Genomic DNA, 22,010 nt, shown 5'->3' on the forward strand with positions numbered 1-22,010 from the left:
TGGGCAAGATGGGATGAAGCAATTTTTCTTGGTAAAAATAGCCTAACACATGATCATTAAATATTCCTGAGGTTATATTCTGTCTGTCTCCAGGGAATTGATTGATAGGTGGAGACAGTGAGGGGTAGGGAAAACATAAAACCAGGCTAAATTAGGTTTAAAAAAAATTGAATTTCAGCCCCCAACCAGGGGAGCCATTACTGCAAATCCTATAGACAGCCCTGAAAGCATGCAGGTTGGTAGAGCTCCAGTAAAAAAATTACACGTTAACGAAGACAAAATAATCAGCTGATGGATCCCTCACTCTCCTTCTCCCCTCTTTTCTCCTCCTTGTCAGCTGTGTCTAATGATACACTAAAAATACCTCAAGATCAAGGATGGCACTGTCAACAGCACAAAAGGGAGGAGATGAAAGAGCGGACTGCTTTCATGACGGCAGCTGAAGTATGTATGGATTATTCCAAAGCTTCTTTGTTACAGTACTTCTCTTTTCTTTGTGCATGTCAAATTAACAATCTTAGGTTAAGGGACTATTTTGTAAAAAGCATCTTATATAATTCAACCTCTGTTTCTGTCAGAAAAATGCCTCTTACCACTGCTCGAGAACACTGAAGAACAGATGTTAGCTTCCAGATGTGTACAGTACTAACACAGTTTGTGATGTTTGCCAAGGCTCATTCAAGCACGATCGATTTGTTTACAGCTTTTCTGGGTCACAGCTAGTAACGGCGCCAAATCAGCCACATGAGGGATGTCTCATCCTTAAGCACATATGGGGACCTGTAGCTAAAACAAACACTGAACTCAGGCTAACAATTATTCAGCTCATCAGCTGAGATCCCAACGAATGGCATCTTTCAGTCACTAATATAATAAATATGGGCTTTCAGCTTTCTAATTATAACCAATCAGAGAAGGGAAGGCTTTGCAATTTCAGGATTCAAGACGAGACTTAACAGCTGCGCCGTTTCTAGGAGCCATCTTAGATCCTGTGATTGGAGAAGACAGCTTCGTTGGGCATGAGAGAAGACAAAATCCACCTCATTAATCCTTCAGCTGTACATATTCCTCACATCTCAGAGCTGTGATCATTCTCTTCACTGCCACGCTGAGACATGTGAGGCTGGATCAAGTTGCTGTTTTACCTTGATACAAAGTAAAGCATTTAATTTTCTCGCACTGGCTCCCTGCGGTGCTGTCAGTGTTTACACTGTCACAGCCCTGCTATTAAAAAAAACAAGCGCTTGAAATTGGTGGTGATAAACTGTAACAATAGCAGCATCCACACACACACACACACACACACACACACACACACACACACTCATTGATCAAAGAAAAATGAGGGTTGCGGTTACAGGTAATTGGGTAACTATTGAAGCATATGGATTAAATCGTTGGGAGGAATGTCAGACAGCAAGGACACACTCACGTAGACACACAAATACACAATGTACAGAAGCACAGCGTTGAAATGACACAGGAGGGGGCAGATGGTGTAAAAGAAAACGACGGAAGAACAAACAACATTAATCAGTTTAGTAAATGTTATATCTGCTGGTTGAATTGCAGTGTTTTGTCATTTGTTATAAGGCTAAAAGCAGATCTATATCATTAGTAGAAATATTTTCAGTATAATCACTGAAATCATACAGGCAGTTTCTGAAGCTGAACTCTGGAGACACTTAAACTGCATTATTTGTGTTTGCACTCTGTATTCTTCATGCAACTCTCCTGCCTGTTTCTTGAGGTGTTGGAACAGATTGGCTGTGTGGTTTTGTGTTGTCATCGCAACATTTTTGTGTTTTGTTTGTGCTGCATTACATCTGCTCTTCTGCATCTAAAACACTGGTAAAACACTGATTCCACTTCTTTTTCAGACACAAATTATCCTCAGTGTAACCTGCTGTCCTCTGTCACAGGGTGTGTCTTCTCCCTCTGACTGTTAAGTGCTGCCCATCTTGATTCTGACTGGTCAACAAATAGAAGAGGACTCTAACTGTCCAACAAGTCAATTTGAAGCTATCTCCATGTTGCAAATACCACTTTCGATCTGCCCATTAAATCACTTTTACAATTCACTGAGCAAATTGAAACGACTAGGAGGGAAACAGTTGAATATTTATGCATTAGAAAATAAATAAAAGTGCTAGATAGATGCCCCATGGAGGCCAAGTATGTCCATTATTTCCTTCTTTTGCCTTTCTCACATCTGAGAAAAAAGCTGAGCAGAATATCTGTCTCTTGTTCTTCCACTGTGCGAATAAGAACGCTTTAAAAGAACCTTAACTTTTTGCAGCTTTGACAATGCACACATTCAAGTCCAGTTCTAATTCAATAAACTGTGCAACCCTTAAATTAATGGGATTACTCACTGCTTATCCATTTGGCGTTGGGGTCATGAACTTTGAAGTCTTTTCTGAAGAGGTCTCCAACGGTCACCTTGCCCTTGAGAGCCAGACGATCATCCTCCCCTGCAAAGGAACATAGAAAAAAACTGAGCAACTCTTTGTGCAGCGATTACAGAAACTCAGAAAACGACTAAACACGTTAGAGCTTTAGGCTTCCTGTACAGAGTGCAAAGGTGTGGCCTTACAATAATACTTTAAAAAGTAAGAGGAAGTTCACAGTAAATGTTATAGAAAAAGAGAAAGCAAAAGTAATAATGTCCCTGCCCATGAGGTCTTGGTGTTTAGACTGGACGGAGCATAGGTTTATGTGATCAACAGCAAAAAAACACCATCCATTCAAATTGATTCAAAATTTGTGAGATGGACAAATCCATATCCAACTAGAGAAAACCATGAATGTAGTTGTTTTAGTGGTTAAGCATGTGTACAGGGCTACAAAACAGAGCAATGGAAGAAGGTTTTAAAAATGTGTGTAAGGGAGAGAGCGATCAGCATGAATAAAATGCTTTAATGAGAAGCTGTAACGCCACAGTGTACATCATCAATGTGTGACATTTAAAACAGACTGAAAATCAGAATTAGCACCTCGCGGTTCTACGCCTCTGCCAACCAGTCAAGCTGCAGTTTGAATCCCTATCTGTCCGGACATTCCCTCAAGACGCTCCCGAGAAATCGCGTTCACAAGAATGGGACGAACCGAAAACATTATGCCTCTGGCCACAGCTGTCGGTGGCGCGGAGGAATGAAAAAAAAAAAATTAAAAACACGAGTGAAATAACAAAGCAGAGCGATGTCTCAACTCCCTCAGGCCTTTGATTAAGACTAGTGCGGCTTCTGATCACCAGACCAGACGTGCATATTTACAGCAGATGCATCCTGCAGTTCATTTCAGCTTAATTTCATCCATCAATGCTCATCATATCATTTCCTGCTACTTAATATGACTCATTTCACCTCCAGAAGCATTATGGGAGGATAAAAAGCAAAAGACAGTATATCATGAGCTTCTTTGTCTCCAGTTAAAATGGAACTTACTGAGTTACATTTTGGTAAGTTTTACTTTAAAAGTGACTCACACCACATGTTGCTATGGGGATCAAAGTTGTGATATGTTGGCTACAGGACTGTCTTTCTAATGTGAATATGATGTTTAAGCCCTCTGCTTATCCTGTCTATGTCCATACTGCAGCTGTCATTTTGTATGTGAGGTAACTTTTTTTGAATACTACTGAAAGCATTTTCTGTCTTTTGAGTACACACCTACAGACATATACAGGAGAAGAATAACAAAAAAAAAGAATAATAAAAAGGAAAAAAGTTACAAGCGCTGCTGAACCGCAGGAACATTTCTGTGATTGCCAAGGTTATTACATTCCTTCTCAAGCTGTCTATACAAACAGCAGAAAAAACAAACAAACAAAAAAAATGCACGCACACACATTGAAAATGACTATAAGCCACGTGAGAGGCTACTGACAGTGATGGCAGTGGACTGCAAGAGGACAGAGAAGACACAGGAGTGAACGATCCCTGATCACAGCCATGATCACAAAAAAAAAACCCCAACAACACACACACACAGGTAAAACTAATCTGTTTTCAGTATAAGAAGGATTTCTGGAACTCCTGCTGCTTACATAAGGGATGAGCTGCAAATAAACTTGTAATTCCTTGTAATTGCTGATGTGCATGTAAATAGTGACTTACAAATACGAATACGAAAATGGAGCCAAAATTGCAACGGTGAAACACAACAGTAGTACTATTAAAAACTAGAAGTCAAAAGAAATGTTAAATTTAAGACAGACACAGTGAAATCAATTACTCCAGAATGGTTCATACTCACATTTTAATTTTAACTATCGCCAACAAGGTTTGGCAAAGGAAGCACATTAAACAGTTATATTGCAACATGTAGAAATAGAATAGAGGGGGGATGAAAAGGCCTCACTCAAATACACATTATCATAGGATTCAACAAAAAGAATAAAAGGAAGAATGAAAAAATAAAGCTGCTGATGAAATGTGAACATTTTCAGGCCAAAAAAACTAAATAATAAAGACCAGGAATAAGTGTCTCGTTTAGAACTTTTTTCTTTGCATGGTTGAAAAGCCTGAGCATCAGAGGGCAGACCGTAATGTGACACTAAAACTGTCTATTGAAACCCAGAATAATGAAAATGCTTTTAGGTGACTTTGAAGATCCGTGGCCCTCTGCGCCTGTTCTTTGGTAGAGAAAACTCTGGCACTGAGCAATCAAAAGACCATGCCGGTGTTTGGCACGTTTCAGCTGGCAGTGAAATACGACTGCATGCACTTTACATCACAGCTGATCTGTTTTACAAATCATGTTCCACTATAGATTCTCAGACTGGTGAAAGTTTTTGCTTCTTTTCAGGAATCAAGTGGTTTCACTTCTTGTAAAACATGCAATGCACTGCATACTTGTGGTATCATTGCCTGGTAATGTGTTTGAAAATATGGCTTATTTTAAAACATTTTATTATGTGTTTGAGTGCTTGTGAGCTCTGATATTGCTAATTTCAAGTTTAGAACATATTATATTAACATATTACAGCTTATTCGCACCTCAACATTAAAAGCACATACTGGTAATGGCACACACTGGACAGAGGGAGAAACAAACCTGTGTTATTAAGGGGGAGTTCTAAACATTTCCTCAGCAAAGCCTAACTTTAACCACGTCCCCTAATTTTAATCTGACACATTTGATCCTGGTGTTGCAGCTGTCGGAGATATCATCTTTAAAGAGCAGATGGATGGAGGAGGGGGAGGTTCAGACAGAGGCTAGGAACATAAAATAACACTAAACATCGTGTCATGTTAGCACCATCACACATTTTATACACTACTTTTTCAGTTTTATGTCAGCTTTTGGATCAATGTGAAATCTCAACAACTGGCTGTGATCTGAAGAGTCTGAGATTATATGTCAGAAAAATGACACCAAAGAGCAATATTCACAATTCAATGACAGCCAGAGTTCTCAAGAGTCTCTAGAATATTAATAACACATCATGGGGATTAAGTTCTATGATCCTCACAGATTTGAAAACTTTTTAATAAAACTGATTAATCATTGAGTTTTTAAAATGGCTGACACGTGATCCCAAAGCACAAAGCAGCCTGTTTAAATCGCTTGTTTTATCTGACCATCACCCAAAATCTTAAGAAATTCAATTTGCAATTACACAAAGCAGAAAGAAGCACTGAATTCTTTTTAGAAGCTTGTGAGTGTTTGGCATTTTTCTTTAAAGTAAGAAAAGTGTAACAGATTATCATGACCTTCAATTCAATGACTAATTCACGATGATATGTCACCTTGCTTTGCTAAATCCAGTCCCCACAGTCTGAGAAAATATTATTTGCACACAGACAGGTGAAGAACACTTTTTTTGGAGAAAAAAAAAGAAGTAAACAAAATCTGAGTTCACCAAAGTGTTTTTTTTAAATTGCAAGAACACAACAATGACTTGCATCAGTCTCCAAACTTGTACATCAGCTGTGTGTGCGCTGTGTGTGTGTGTGTGTGTGCGCTGTGTGTGTGGCATATTGTGCCGAACAGATGGACAGACACCAACAGATCCTCAGTTCCTCCCTGACTTCATCATGGGGGACAAAAACACCTTTGAAGGCATCTGCTCGGTGCATCACTTGAGTTTTGAGTGTGATTATCAGAGTCACCAGACTGTGTATAGGCTGCGGGGAAACCTAATAGTGTACATAAGTTGCAGCCTCCTATCAGATGGGGAGGTTTAGAGGGGATAAATACTGAATTTATAATCAGTTATGATTGCCAGATTTATGGATTGAACACAAAGGCAGTCACTGGAAAGATGAAGTTATACATGTGAGAGTTTGCATTTAAAAATGCATTTTATATATATAGCGCAATCTCTTAAAGGCAAATCCATTTTCAGCAGTTAAGCATGTCTTTATCTCCCCCTCACAGAGTGCCGTGATCATAGGCAGAAACTTTGAATTAGTCTGAAAAAAAAAGGGAACAGTCAGCCCCAGCAGGGTCAACTCACATGAGCCGTTTATATGCTAATGTGGCACAACCTCTTTTCAATACAATGCAATGGCACAGGGAGTTTCGATCAAACACTGAACTTGGCAATTTGAAAGACAATTTGAGGGTTTCTGTGTGACTGAATCAAACAGTGCAATCCTGCCATGGTGACCACAAAAGAAAAGGTAATCGTGTCTATTCATAGTCTGTTTTTGCAAGTATTTCACTCTCAAACTAGATGTTCTCCTCCTGAAAAGAAAACCAGACAAATTATCTGTCAGAGAGTGCATTTACATGCACACTAGTATGTGCAGACTCTGATCAGTTTTTAGGTTACTGCCCAAGCATACTGTAAACATCATCTTTAGCTCAGAATCCTGAATAAGACCTTAAAGTAGCTATATGTCAAATCCAGCCAGAATCCAGACACCCAGTTCACCCTCAGCTGTTCAGGTAACTGTTACCTTCATTGAATCTTGGGTCTCAGCAACCTACAGGGAGCTTACAATTAAAACATGGTGGGTATTTTATGAGTGGATTCCAGCATTATTAGACTAAATATGTGTAATATTTTCTACATAAAAGGGCAATAAAGTAATAAACATTTAAAGGCTTCATATCTGCCCCGGAGTTTCATTGCTGGCAGTGTGGAGAAGACCTTGAAACAGCAGTTTCCAGTCCTTCATGGCAGGAAATAATATTTATAAAAATTATAACTGAACAGGGTGGTGAATGGTGCATTGGGGGACTATTGACCACAGTATTTTTAAAATCCAGTCTACAGTTCAATTCGTCAGTACTGAAATGAGAGAGGTGGGGCTGCTACAAGACGATAAGAAATCTTTATAATGTTAGAATCATGTACACAGGAATATGAATATTAAGATCAAAATTAGCATAAGAATCTAAAGGGGGGTATGAGTTTTTTTTGGTTGCCCATGCAGGCGCTGTAGCCCTGAGTGTTGATTTCACACAATAACCTCTGTGAATGCATGCATTCAGCTGCACCAAATTAATGTAGTGTGTAATCCTCCCACAGTCTCAGTTTCCTGTCACTCTGTCAGTCAGCCTGACATCCCTCAGTCTGACAAATACACCGCTGCCAATAGTGAACATCTGACCTAGTTATATTGATGTATAGAACAGAGCAACCTCTTAGCAATATAGAGCTATCAGTTACAGCAGATGCAGGTTGTCAGAGAAGGAAAAGGAGACTCGGTGCGTGTGAGTGTGTGTGTGTGCGCACGTGTGTGAGAACAAAGTGGTTGTCAGGAGCAGTTAGAAAGTGGCTGGCCTGTCTGGCAGGGGAGCATCCATCAACAAACCCTCCTAACTGAGTGAAAACAACACGCTATCTCATAACTCCTCACATGAGCTGCACTGCTACAGTTTGCTGCTCAGAGTGTGGTGCCTTTGTTCCCAAAATGTTTGTCCTTGAAGCGTAATTACAGTAAAATAAGTTGTTCTGAATGACTGGTGGATTTAGCATTTTAATGGGAAAATCCTCCCTAAAGCACTTAAACACTGTTACAAAACATTAGTGATGTACCTTGCTCTCGAGGGCCCATTTGCACTGCAAAAAATAAAATTTTTGTATGTAATTAAACCCTTAAAGTCACAGTTCCTCAAAGGCAGTGCAAAGAATATAGTTGTTCAAAAGATTCTCTTCAAGCTCAATCTTTCTTTTCTTTCAAGATTTAAATATTCTTAAAACAAGTTCAAATTATTTTGAAAATGCCCTCATAAGAGTGGAAATTCTTCTTATTTAAAGTGGCCAAACATTCTTCGCTTTACAGCTGCTACAGCAGAGGTTTTGATATTTTTCAGATATGAAAAAAAAAAAAAACATATCAATATCAGTGGTAAGCATGTAGTTGTGATATCAGCACTGAAGAATCAAGGCGTTCTCGACACACTCACTATATTGTCCACAGGCATACAAGGAGGAAATTGATCTTAAGGGGCAGAGATGGCAGTTTGTCCACATACAAGAGCCGGAGCACACAGCAGTACAATACAGAATACAATGCCAAACCTGCATCCTGAGAGATCACCATCAGCAGTGTGCGAAATACAATGCCACTTTCAGCGGTTACCTATAATTTCAATATGTGGCTACAACAAACCACAACATTGTTGTCTCTCCATGCATGCTTTTCAGAATCCAGCACTCAATATTTCTTCAGTTAATAAATCTGTAGCATTCACATCCTTAAAGGCGGGGGTATGCCACGCCGTGCACATGAAAGGTGACAGAAGCAGCTGTGTAAGCCTGAAACTATAATCTCTCAAAACTTGCAAAACTTAAAGTCTGCAATGCTTTTAGGGAATTTGTTGCATAATTTGGATGCTGAACATCACAGATTTAAGAAACACAACAGCACAAGACTATTTAAGGGTGAATGTACTCAAAGTACAAAAAATATATTGGACTTTGAAGAATCCAGGGATTCAATTAACAGTCCATCCTGAATACGATAACCCCAAGAAGAAGTAAAATAAACTATCTTCACACAAACAAACCACTGTCCTTGAGGAATGATTTATAGTACAGAGCTGCAAGATTCTGAAGCTCATCTCAGCTGCTCAAGACACCTAATTAACCCACAGCAAATTTCAGAACTGAATTTTATGCAGCCAGAGCATATTTTAACCTCCCAAAAGCCTCTAAAATACCAAATATCCTGTAAAAAACACTCTACTTTAACAGACAGTCTGCTGGAGACCTCAGAGTTGCAGCAAGGATCCGGCTTGTGTCGACACTTGGTGCGGAACAGTGGTTCTGCTCGAGCAAACAGAGTCGACACAGGGAGGGGACAGATTAGGGTGAGGTACAAGCTGGAGACACCACCTGCCCGGCCTCCACTTTCCTTCTTGTTTGGAAGTGGCACATTAAACAGCTCAAGTTCATCTGAGTCCATAACAAACGCCCCGGGACAGGAACAGGTCACAGCCAGGAGGTGACCAGTCGTTTTAGGCCTCGCTGCTTTGACACCTGCTACTGCACTAAGGTCTATGCCGGCGATATTTCTGCTCTGACACCTGTCTAGATCTCTGAGGATTACGGGGAAAAACAAAACCTTGGATTTCTGTTTTAATCACTGACCCTTCTCTGTTGCCACACCACAACATCCTAGGTAACATTACATTTAATTGCCTGTGACAGAAAATCACAAACAAGGGCACAGCGATTACTGTCACTGAATTATTGCGCATACACATTGGCAGTTGTATTGACTGGCAGCAAATAAAACTATATCAAGGAGCTTTATGAGCCCGAATATAAACAGATGATCTATTGATTAAACTTTCACGTAAATGTGAAAACAGAAAGCCTGAAGGTCACTCTGAAATGAAACTCAGATGCCTTAAGATAACTAAGAGAAATGTAGAAGTCCAAAATGTGTGTGACCAAGGAAAAGACGGATTAAGTGAAGGAGACAGATGGGAACTGCATTTATGAAGAAAGCAATGTTGCGCAAGCTGACTTCAATGAGGTTTACTGACCTTCACTAAATGAGGCCATTACAGCAAGAGTGCCCATGTGGAATTTAACTGTGACATTACTCTGGGTGACACTGCAAATACAGCATGAGAGCGCAAACCACACACAAGGACAGAGACTCAAACACACATTATTCTTTGCATTGTTTGTAGTGAGATTGATTGTGAAACCTAGTGCGCATGTCTGTGCATAATGATAGCTGTGTAAACAGAGCGATGTGTAGTGTGCGGTGTATGGTGTTGTGCCCGCCCCCCCACACCCATCCTGCGCCATGTACCTGGTGTCAACAGGATGACGGAGGTGACGATCAGCGAGCAGATGACCAGAATGACAAGAAGGGCGATCGCTATTCCCTTCCAGTTCCTCTGCGGAGGGTTACTGCCCACCAGCTCCTACAGAGAGGAGGGGAAAAAAACATGGTCAGAAACAGTAAAAAAGACTATCTGAGTCAGAGTACAATTTACAGAGAAGAAATGAGGACAAAATGACAGAACATTTGAAAAGGACAATATGTAGGACTTGATAAAGAAGCAAAAGGAATCAAAGGAAGTATAAATGGCAAACTCATGAAAAGAAAAGATGGGGGTGTCAGTCAAGGACAAACGTGAGTCAGAGTCGCAGCCTCTCGGCTCTCAAGGAGACATGCCAGCAGCAGCAGCAGCAGCAGCAGGAGGAGGGGGAGAATTCTTAATGAGCCGAGCATCGGCGGCCATCACCCGCAAAAGAATGTGACAGATAAAAATGGAGTCCACGATATGCTGGTGAATTGCATACTTGAGAATAGCGCAGGGAGCAGTTTTGGGGTTGGGAAAACGAGTCAGAGTTATGAGCAACCTTGAGGCTTTTTTTTTTGTCTGACAACAAATGAACTTATTGCAGTTAAACTGAATTTAAAAGAATGAATATGTCTCTAGACAAAGTATCACCGCAAGATATAAAATGAGAACAATAAGGGGAAAGCAGCTTCAGGCTTCTTGTTCATGCCCAAATCAAATAATATCTTGGGAATATGCATTTGACTCATGGTGATGTGCAGCAGGTGGCTAGGTTCAGCGAAAAATTAAATGAGCACACAATTTTCAGAATATATTACGGTAACAATTCAAGACAGTCCAGTCAGCAGCTATGGATGACTGCATGTCCTCCAAACTTCCCGTTTAAGACTAGATGTATGCAGCTTTTCCTAAACAGCTATTTGACCGTAAAACTTAGTGGCAGGCTTGAGTTCTGCTTTTTTCTTCATCTAAAATTGAATAATTCTAACCTGTTTTGTCCTTTTCATTACAACAATAAAGGTTAATTTATTTAGCTTTTTGGATTTAAAGTTAATAGTGCAATGTTTTACAAAAAAAGGGGGTTAATAAAGTATAGAACATTAATTAAAAGAGGCAACCATCTGTGTAAAAAATCAAAATAAAACAAAAAACTCCAGCTAGTAGCTTGTGCAGTCTCCCTTTGTTTTAAGCCCCTTACCAAGTAAAGTTATTAGGTGTTAGCAAACAATTTCCTCTTCACAAATCCTGCTAAAATGCATTAGAGCTCCTGAGTTGTGTTTCCAGTCACCTGACAAGGCATGATTGTTGGTGCCAGATGGGCTGGTTTGAGTATTTCTGAAACTGCTGATCTCCCAGGATTTTCACACACAACAATCTCTAGAGTTTAACTCAGAATGGTGCAAAAAACAAACAAAAAAACACCCAGCGAGCAGCAGCTCTGTGGATGGAAACGACTTATTGATGAGAAAAGTCAGAGAAGAATGGCCAGACTGGTTAGAGTTGACAGAAAGGCTGCGGCAACTCAGATAACTACTCTACAACTGTGGTGAACAGAGAAGCATCTCAGAATGCACAATACACTGAACCTTGAGGTGGATGCAGAAGACCATGTCATGTCCCACTCCTGTCTGCCGAGAACAGAGATCTGGGGCATGTGCATGGAGGGTTCAGAATTTGCAACAGCATGAATCCATGGACCCAACCTGCCTCAAGTCAACAGTCCAGGCTGATGGTGGTGGTGTAATGGTGAGGGCAATGTTTTCTTGGCACTCTGAAGGCCGCAGGGTATCGTTGCTGATCATGTGAAACCCTTTTGTGGCTAAAATATATCTTTTAAAATCTTTTAATGGCTTCTCCCTACATGATAATGCTCTAAGTCTCAAAGCAAAAGATGGTGTATTAGTTTGGTGCTCCTAATTAAATGCAGGGTGAGAGCATGTGCACCTGCATTAGTTCTTGCTGCTCTTACAGGTTGTGTCAGCTGAAGCACAACGGTGTGAGGCATTTCAGCTAATACAGCAAACAAAGCAATCCTTGAAAGTTTCCCACCTCAGTCCTGATTGTTTTGGCCAGCACATGGACAAACCAGCACCAAAACCACAACCAAAAGGGACTTTCAGCAGAAAGGGTCCAAAGCCCAGTCTGTTAGTGGAGGATTAATACATTTTTAATTAGTTTATGAAGGATAAAAAGAGCGAAGTAGAGCATGTGCTTCAGGGACCTGTGGCTGGGGCGTTAATGAATACATGCTAAGGCTTTAATGAAGCTGAAAGGCTGAGCTATGAAGCAAACCTTTTAGTGACCTCGCTTCCACCTTAATTGAAAAGAGCCCAAGACATCATTAGCCTGCAGATAAGAGCAATCAGGGCTATTTACTAGACTGCCCAAAACCCGCATTCATTAAATCAGGAACCAGTTAGTTAGCTGTATGGCCATATTACAGAGCTGCAACAGCCACAAGAAGGACACGTCGGGCAGAGACGAAGAGAAAAAAAAGCAAAGAAGAGAAGTTGGGAGGCATTCATATGTTAATTTAAATATGTCTATTCAGGTTGTAGGCTAAGGAGTGCAGATGACAGAAGATTAACACTCACTCAGTGGTATTCACTGAGTTTATGGGACAGGCTGGGGAAGGTAAACATAATAGAGTTTTGGATTGGGAGGAGCGTGGAAGTCATCTCACTTTAAAGCTTTCCTTTAATGATATCCACAATGTCCTTTAACAAAAAAAGTCTCCTGGAACATTTTATGATACAGTAGACCACTATACTATACGTTTATTTCATAGCCATTAGTTTTAATTGTTTCATCTTTGTTTTATAGAAACTATGTTTTTCTAACAGTTTGGTTTGGTAAATTTAAAACTGCTGAATGATTTACCAAGTATCTACAAAGACTTTATACTCAGCCACTGGATGCTCCTTGCTGAAATGCTCCATGGGAGTCTCAGCTACCTTCTCTCTTTAATGTTTCATGCACACTGGTTTGTATGCCTTTGACTGTTTATCAAAGGACCCGATATTTTCAAACAGCTGCTCAGCATACATTTTAACAGAAAATTAAAAGAACTTTAACTTCCAGAGCCCTGGGTGTCAAAACAATTGAAGATCTGAGTTTCTCTTCTGATAAAGGTGACAGGGCTCAATTTCAGCAAAACAAACAGATCTATAACAGATCATTTGAAGGATCCACTGATAAAACACAGTGATGTGTGTGATGAGCTGACCGTCTGCAAAGTGATTTGTTGTCTCTAATTCTGTACTGAACCATCTCTATGGAACAATCTTTTTCTTCGGAACTATGGAGTAGAGCTATAGAGTGGCATGAAACCCAATGCTGATTCTTGTTACTGATACAGTACGTGACTGAGCGGGATTTACAGTATAGAATAGAAGATGGTGACGAAACTGGAGAAAAACTGCTCTACAGAGAGCAACTACTTTCATACAATAATGGGACGCTCAATCTGTGTAATGCACAATAAAATGGAAGACGGAAATCCTCATGCAATGACTATTTATTATGGGTTCTATCCAAACAGCTCTGCACTGTAGATAATTCAGTCTAAAGCTGGGCATGATTCCATCACAGCGTCTTAAATTTAACAATCTTATCTGTGTGTATGTGTGCATTTTCAGAAGTGCAGACTGTACAGTGACCTAAACTAAAGCAAATCTCTTGCTGGATGGGCTTCAGCATGACTCACACTGTGCAGCAAAAGTGATTTGGTGACGGTAAAGGGCTCATCTAAACGTCCATGCAATTTTGTTCCATTATCTGTTATACAAGAATTGACGCAGGTGCTCAGTGAGGCATCAAATCACACAGTGGATCTCAGACCAACAACACATTTCCAGGTGAAAAATTTATCTTTAAATTCATTCAAGCTTTCTGAGCATGGTGGGAGGAAGACTTTATCAAGAATTAGTGACCTTTCTACTTTGCTCGACAGACAACAGAGACAACATAGTCCGTGCTCTGTTGTTTCACCTGTCTGGAGGAAATAAGTAGTAGGAAAGTTCAGTGGACTGTCCAATCACAGTGAATGCTCATCTCTACTACAGTGAGCCAGCATACACAAAAATTGGACAGAAGCCGCAGTAGCCAGTCTTATTTTCTCTCCACATTCAACTACAGTAACATCCAGGATGTTGAAAGATCTATTGCACTGTTACAATGACTAAAGAGTCAATGTCAAACAGCATTTCCATATAGATCAGATATCTCTGCGGGAACATATTGACACTGGAAACTATCCAAAAACATAAAAATTCTCCCGAGGCCCCCTCTCAGAAGCGAGTGAGCAGCATTCTTGAGAGGATCCATACCTTGCCGGGGGTTGAGCACACTGATGATTTTTTAACCAACAAAAGAGCACAAGGACAGAAACCCCACCAGGAACTTGTGTCACCTCTTTCCTGTTTCTAGCCTCTGAGAGAATAATCACTTATTCAGCCAGGATAAGGGCGTAGAAACAGGCTGAAAACCTTGCCCTACCTTCCCAATCATGCCTCTGTAATCTGTAATTACAATAATGATTGGACTAATTAGCTGGACCTTATGCACTGAAGAAATGATGGGGTGATTACAAGCAACTATGGTACAAGAGAGATGAGGTATAAAAGAAAGTATAAGGAGACAGACAGAGCTTGAAGGAACTGTAAATAAATAACATGAGAGGCTGCAGAAGAACTCACTGACAGGATGGTTTGAAGCGTGACCAAAACATGACAGAGAGAAAAAAAAAATGTACGGGACACTGAAGATGGATCCAGGCCCTAACTCGAATAAAAACAAGATCCTTGAGTTTTCTAGTTCCCAGTGGTTGTCATGTTTAAATCTGCAGAGCATGCACAGACATCATCAGTGTTGATTCAGCCCCAAGAGTGTAAAACTTGACACTATGCCAATGTTTCTCAAAGTACACAGCTACCAAAGTGAATCAAAAGAAGCCACATAGAGCACGAGAACTCTTCGATCTGCAGTACACTTGAGAAGGCAAAAGAGATGCATTCAGCTGTTTCTCCTTTGGTTGAACCCTAGTCTTGGAAACAATGCTCAGAGGCAGTGGACCTATCTATATTTAGAGTCCTGAACTTTCAGAGCCACTGACCAGTTCAAGAATCTGGTAGTTGTTATTGATGCTGACCTTAACATTTATCCACGTACCAGCAACCTTCTATTATCTCAAGAAGCTTTTAAAAATGTCACGCCTTTTTATCCCACTCGGATTCATAAACACTTATCTGTCTGCCTTTGTCATCAGCAGGCTCAATTACTGCAATGTCCTTTTCACCGACTCAAAATGTAGCCACCAGCATCAAGGACCAAGAAATTAAAGTTTAAGAAGTACCATAACACCAGGAGGTAGGCTGCACTCTGTGGCTGAAAGTTTCAAGTGTATTTCATATCTGATCACACCCAGTATCACTGGTGAGTGTGGTCTGCAGAAGCAGTGTTTACATACCTACAATGCTGATTAAGATAAAAACATAACCATGGTTAATGTCTTAAAATGAAGATGACACTTGTACCATTTAAATATATAAGCATAAAATAAATGAAATCTATTTTATTTGGAAATTAACTGTCATGACAGCAATACAAAAGGAAAATAAAATGAAATCTGGGGGGAGGGGGGGGAACAAAAAACTAAAAAATCATAATTGTAGAGAGTTTAAAAAGAAAAAGGCGATGAGAAAATAACATGAGGCTGCATTACATGAGTAACCACTCCATTCATGCTAGCTTTATCGGATGCTAAACCGGAGGCTTGGTCCATTTCCCAACAGCCCTTTAAAGTAAAACTTTAAAGTATCTTGTGTGCATGCACAGGTTACATGTACTCTCCCTGAGGATGAAATGATAATGACCTGAGGCTCTAGCATTTGAGATGGTACAGGTCATTAATTCTGATTCTCAATGAACACACTAAAGCTACAGCATGGAAGGTATCTTTTATCCAAGGGTCTGTGTGTGTCTGCATATTTTCTGTACCTTTGTGCATATTTCCATCTGTTTAATTATACAATACAGAAAGTTAATAGCATAACCAAAAATACCACATTGTCATTACGCATGCATCTTTAATGCACTGATGGCACAATGCTATTAGCGATGTAAGAGAAAAGAGCTATTGAGGACCTATAGGAAGGATGAAAACATTGTGGAGATGCAGAGATGGAATACTAACAACAGACTGCAGCAAAGAACAGTATTTTTCTTCTAAAATCAAATTCACCATAGCAACCGAATGTAATGAATCAGACAACATTTAACCTTAATGTAAAATGTTTTTAATTCATGCACTTATCAAGAGACTCAGACAAGCAACCAAGACTTCAGAGGCTTGCTCGCTCACTCTTTGACAGATGCAAGATGGAAACTAAGTGGATCAAACCTGTAACCTCAGGTCAGGTACAGACTGCCACGTCTCTCAGCATGAGATCTGATGTTGTGTAATGCAGTGAGTCGCAGCAGAAGCTGATAACAGCAACCGCTGGGACGCGTTTATCATTAAGCATTTAGTCAACACTTTTATCCTTAAAGACTTTGAATGAGAAAGCAGCTTGAGCTCAGTGGTACGACATGAGGTTCGAGAGACACAATAAAAATGAAAAAGTCTAAGTTATTTAAAGCTATTTCGCTCTTGTTGTCATTTGGCACAACTCTGTGTGGAAGCGAGTGAGAATTAGGTGTAGATTACTGTATACTGACATATACCTATAATTAGAGCAGACATACTGTAGAACTATAATGGAAACGTAATGTGCAAAGTAACATGGCTTTGTAATTTTCTTATTTTGGCTTGAGAACAAGCAGTTGGCCCATTTTTTAAAATATTTTTTTGATATTTCATAAATATCCATATTGTTTGGGCCTAATAACTAAAGTTTTAAATACTGCATTGAACTGTGTTTCACACCATGCCACACTTCTCCATATGAAGAGTAAAAGGTGTCATTTCAGCCCATTTTGACAGTGCAGAGATGTAATTCTAATCCTCAAATAGATGGATTTGGGATCTCTGCTTCTTTCATCCTCCTCAAACTGACTTCATTTCTGCAAAAATATGAGCAGATAAATCTCAAACCCAAATCCTCCCCTATTGTTTAAGTGGTTTTAAGTACAGATGGATTTTCTTTTATGCCTTTCTCCATCAGACTTTTAATCTTTGAATGAAAGATTTCAAATAAAGTGCCAGTTCCAGCTCTGCGCTTCACAGGGCAAAGAACATCACCGTTATGCGATTGCATCTAAACCCATTTGAACAATCGTGCTGTTGTCACACAACGAGACGCAGTGATGGGGCTGTACATAAACAAGCTGTCTTGTTTGTTACTCACGGCAGGAGAACTAATTTCCAACTGGCCAATGTGTGTGTGCACGCGTTGTTCTTGAGCTTCTTCCGCCTGGTTTGTTTGATTTGCGAGTGAATTTCTTCCAGTCCATTAGAGAGATGCTGGGAGGGCTCCACCGCCAGCTGACCTCTCTCTACAGAGTTTGCACTAAATCACATCTCTGTAAAATAACAGAGAATACCCACGGCCAGTGCCAGATTAGTCAGTGAGTACGGCATCGAGCTGCTGTAACGAGGTCGAAATAAACTTGTAAGAATGTTCCTTACGATGCACAATGCACCCTTTGACATGATTTGCATGTGATGAAACCTGAATCTGATTCACCACAACCAAAAAAAATTAATTCCTGGAGCTCATTACTAGTCATAACTAATGCATTTGGTTTACATATGATTTTTGGTGAATCCTGAACAAAATTCACATTTACATGCAAGTGCACATTCTGTAGAGGCAATTAAACACATCTACTCCGTATTATTTTCTCTCGTCGCTATGGAAACAGAGTAAGAATGATTAGGTTTTTATCTGCATGCGTCCCCCATAGCTATAGCTCTTCTGCTTGGTGAACATGAATTATGACATGGCTAAACAAGTGATGAGGCACACGCACCAGAGAAAAATGTTCCCTGCTTGCCTCTCATGTATAATGCATGAAGGCAAATGTTTTTACCAGCCGTGACAGCATGACTGGTATTGTTTTCACCTTGTGAGTCTGTGTGTGTCATCATGACAAAATGTGGTCCTGTAGACAACCACTGTAGTGGGAACGAGCACAGAGGTGGTTTTGAGTACTTTGCCCAGTGTGTATTGTCTGTCTGTCTATGTGTGGACACAGTTTGTCACCGCTGTGGCATAACAATGGTGCAAGATACTGTCCTGAAACTTTACTGTAGTTGAGCATGAAAGCTGAGTTCAAAGACGGGTGTGGTCCAACTCCATGAGTGCTGAGTGCCCATGTGCCAATACAGGAATGACTATTCATGGGTCGGAACGTCAACATGTTGACAGGCGTCGCGGCCGGTGTGGTGTGTATTTTTTTTTTTCTTTTTTTGTCAGTCTCAACACATAAGTCTTCTTTGGGAAATGAGAACAATACAGAATCCAGGCAGAATTTCTCCTCATTTCATCACTTTTCCTGAGGCAGTGTGTGTCTACGCATCTGCCAAGGGAGGTAAAATGTATCCAGAAATGTTACTGTGGCTCAGCTGAATCAAAGATTTACCTTCATCTCTATGCTTCAGCAGTGCCACAAGTGCTCGCCAAAGATAAATGACTTATAGCGGAGGCAAAGATCTGCTTAGGCTATCCTGCAGGTAGAAAATGAATGAGCTATATGGTCATCGAGTATTAAGATTCTGCCGCTTTAATGACAGATGGCGATTCAAAGGTACCACTGGGAAGTGTTCCAGCATATCATTGACCAAGTATCTGAATCTAAACCCTTGTGTGCAAATGTGTGATGTACCGACCCCACTCTCAAGACCCAGATCTCCAACTTAAATTGGATCTGTATGGATTGCCAAGTGACAATCTCTAAAATAAACTGTGTAGCTGAAGTCAATAGCATTGAATGTTTTCAGTCTCAGTACGTATTAGAAATCTTAAGCGTTACAGTAAATGTGTGTTTAAAAAAAAAATTATATACTTACAGAAACCTGTTTTATCTGTTTGGTTGGGTTTCCTTCTACAAGCCACATATTCATTAATTCCTATTGACACAGAATGTACACACAGTTTAACGCTCTGTCAACTTCTGTCAACTTCAGCTAAGTTTTACAAAGAGTGTGCTGTCGCTACCTCAGTCGAGTTGGTGCTCAAGCAACAAATGTGAAAAACTGACACAAAAAAAATTTCTGCAAGTCTGTTCTTCATTCAGTCAACATGTTCATCAGGGGATTTTACTGCTGTAGATACATCACAAGATGGGTGAGTCTTTATCAGTTATCCAGTGAGGACTGGACACATAAGTGATCAGCTTCTAAAGGATGCAGCACATCCCACGCAGAAATTTCCAAATGAAAGTCTCAACAATGAAAACTACCACACAAACAATAACAGCCAGCGAGTCCTCATAACAACAAAACAGGTAGCCTGTGAGTGCCTTTCAAAATCCTGTTACCAAAATTCTTCATATGGGCACCGTCTTGTCTACCACTTTTAGTTAGGTTTAGCCAAATAAACCTATTTGTTTAAAGCCAGAGACTGTGACCAAGAGTATGAGGGTTGGGATGCAAACTGTGTCCCACAGTAGAGCTGTCACTGTTTTTATTTGAATCTTTAAAAACTGCTCTGATTTGTAATTCAAACAGTTCCTGCCATGTAATCCTGCTTGTCACTCTAGTGAGACAGTGGGGAACACAAATGAACATAATGATGCTAATTATACAACATATTTTGCTATGTGGGCTGCAAATGAATTTATTTAAACAAATTGTGTGTTTAGTAAAACTTGTTAAAATTTTTTTTGAAAGTGTGACAATCCTATTCCACAGTGTTACAGTCAGAAACTACATACACCCAACCACGCACCCCATCTTCCTCCATTGCAGCTGTCAAAATATGTCATCACTCTTACGTCTTTGTTTCTGAGAGGTGAAGGTCATTGTTTGCACGACCACAATAAGCTGCTTGTCAGGAAAATAACTTTTCTGTTGAAAAGCCTCAGTATTTACAACCCAAGTAACCAGCTAATTTACTTGAATTTTATGGGATGCATGTTCGCTGCTCAGAACAGCCTGTAAAGTGTTTTGCATGGAAACTCTCCAGCTGCAAACTGACTAGAAAGTCATCTGAGCCACTATGGGGAAGGAGAGCTGGGGAGAATACAGACAACCAGGGAGAGGGAAGCAGAGAGAAAGTCAGGTGGGAAGATTTCACTGCAGAGCACTGCGTGTCCCCTCGGCCCACACTCAGAGCGATTGGTATTCACTGCAGCCAGGCAGCAGTGCCAGTGCGAGATGCATCTCTCAGGAACATTAAGAATTGAAAAGTATCTTTCTTATTGTTCTTATCTATCAGCCTTCATTCCATAACGTGCACTTGTGGTGCCACTCCAGCAAAATAAATTGCCGCCATGGAAACAATATGCACCGGCAGACGCACTCGCTTCCTGGAAATGAAATGCCCCACAACCCACTGCTTCCAGGCGCAGGGGTCTAATAAAAAGAGGCTGCTGCTCCTGTTGATGTTTACCCAGGCTAATGTATTCTGGCCTGCTGTTTATTTTTTTTTTTTATCGCATTCTCCCAAAAAATATGAACATTCATGTAGAAAGAATAGACTCCCAGCCTCTTATCATTGGTGTAATGTTTGGCTGAAGTGCTCTTACAATGAAAAATGTCTGATATTTAAGAGCAGTCTTTTCTTTTTCTAAAAAAAAAAAAAAATCACCTGGTTAAGCCTCTTAGAAAAAAATCACCTGCTTGGGGCAGTTATTTCACTTGCAGACATAGTCACTGTTGCTCTGTGTGAGATAGAAAAAGCAGGATATTGATGGACATTTTCATGTATTATGAACACTACATCACCCCAGTGACTGCCCAGTGGATGTTCAAATACACTCAGCGAGTCCTCCATAAAGGCCCAACGGACTCCAAAAAAATCCTTCAGAATATTATATATCAAAATCTGTTCTGAATTCAGTGGGTACAGCAGTGTGTACACAGGGCATTTCCATCCATCAATCTACTTTGTTTGTGCGGCCTCTTGTTGCGTTTCTATGGCAGTGCTGTCAAAGGCGCAAAAATAAACCACCGCTTACCCTCTATGGCCACCTGTTGCTGCTGCTGCAACCCGATTGTTCATGCTATTCAGCTGAAAATAAGAGAGCGTGCTTTGCATGTAAGAGTGGCCACTGAATTATTTAACAGGTTTGTAAGTACTATATTTATTTAATAAGTGGTGGTTACAGCTTTTGTGCTCAACATTCACTTCACCATACAGCTGCATATTACAGAAGCCCTTATTCTATACAGTTCTAAATGCTGGATGAAGCATTTGTGTGTGTGTACTACATGTGTGACTGAAATTAACTACATATGAGGAAAATGCAGTATGGCTTTTCCATTACAAGCTGGACTTTTACTCACTGGACTCTTGTGCAAGTATGTTTAGACTGTGTCCTTTTGAGCTAATTTGTTGCTGTGTATTTAAGTTTTTGATACATTCCTGTGCCAGTGAGGTACTGAGGTAAATTCCTGTATGTTCCTGTATGTTTGTTGTTTAAAACTGTACAGGCTTTGCGGTTGCATCGCCAAATTGCCTAGCAACTGCATGCGGTGTCATAATGGTCCAGTGAGCAATTAGAGGTTGAACAAATGACAGAAGTCAGGTCAGCTCTCCTGTAGCGGAGACATTGTGTGTTCACAAACAAATCAGCTGATCATACCCATTATAGCCACTATGAGACAGCACAAAGCCCACTAT

General features: G+C 40.2%; 1 protein-coding gene across 4 annotated transcripts in view; it reads right to left on the reverse strand.

Annotated features, from left to right (window-relative positions):
* Positions 1-22,010, reverse strand: part of dpp6a (dipeptidyl-peptidase 6a) — a 232,245-nt gene that overhangs the window by 107,272 nt on the left and 102,963 nt on the right. For all 4 annotated transcript variants that reach the window (XM_041065383.1, XM_041065384.1, XM_041065380.1 and 1 more), the window contains 2 exons: positions 10,227-10,341; positions 2,376-2,474 (listed from right to left, as the gene is read on the reverse strand). In XM_041065383.1, coding sequence (XP_040921317.1) covers positions 2,376-2,474; positions 10,227-10,341 — 214 coding nt within the window. The remainder of the gene's footprint in view (positions 1-2,375; positions 2,475-10,226; positions 10,342-22,010) is intronic.

The sequence above is a fragment of the Toxotes jaculatrix genome, chromosome 20 (genome assembly GCF_017976425.1).
Source record: "Toxotes jaculatrix isolate fToxJac2 chromosome 20, fToxJac2.pri, whole genome shotgun sequence".
Classification (NCBI taxonomy): Eukaryota; Metazoa; Chordata; class Actinopteri; family Toxotidae; genus Toxotes; species Toxotes jaculatrix.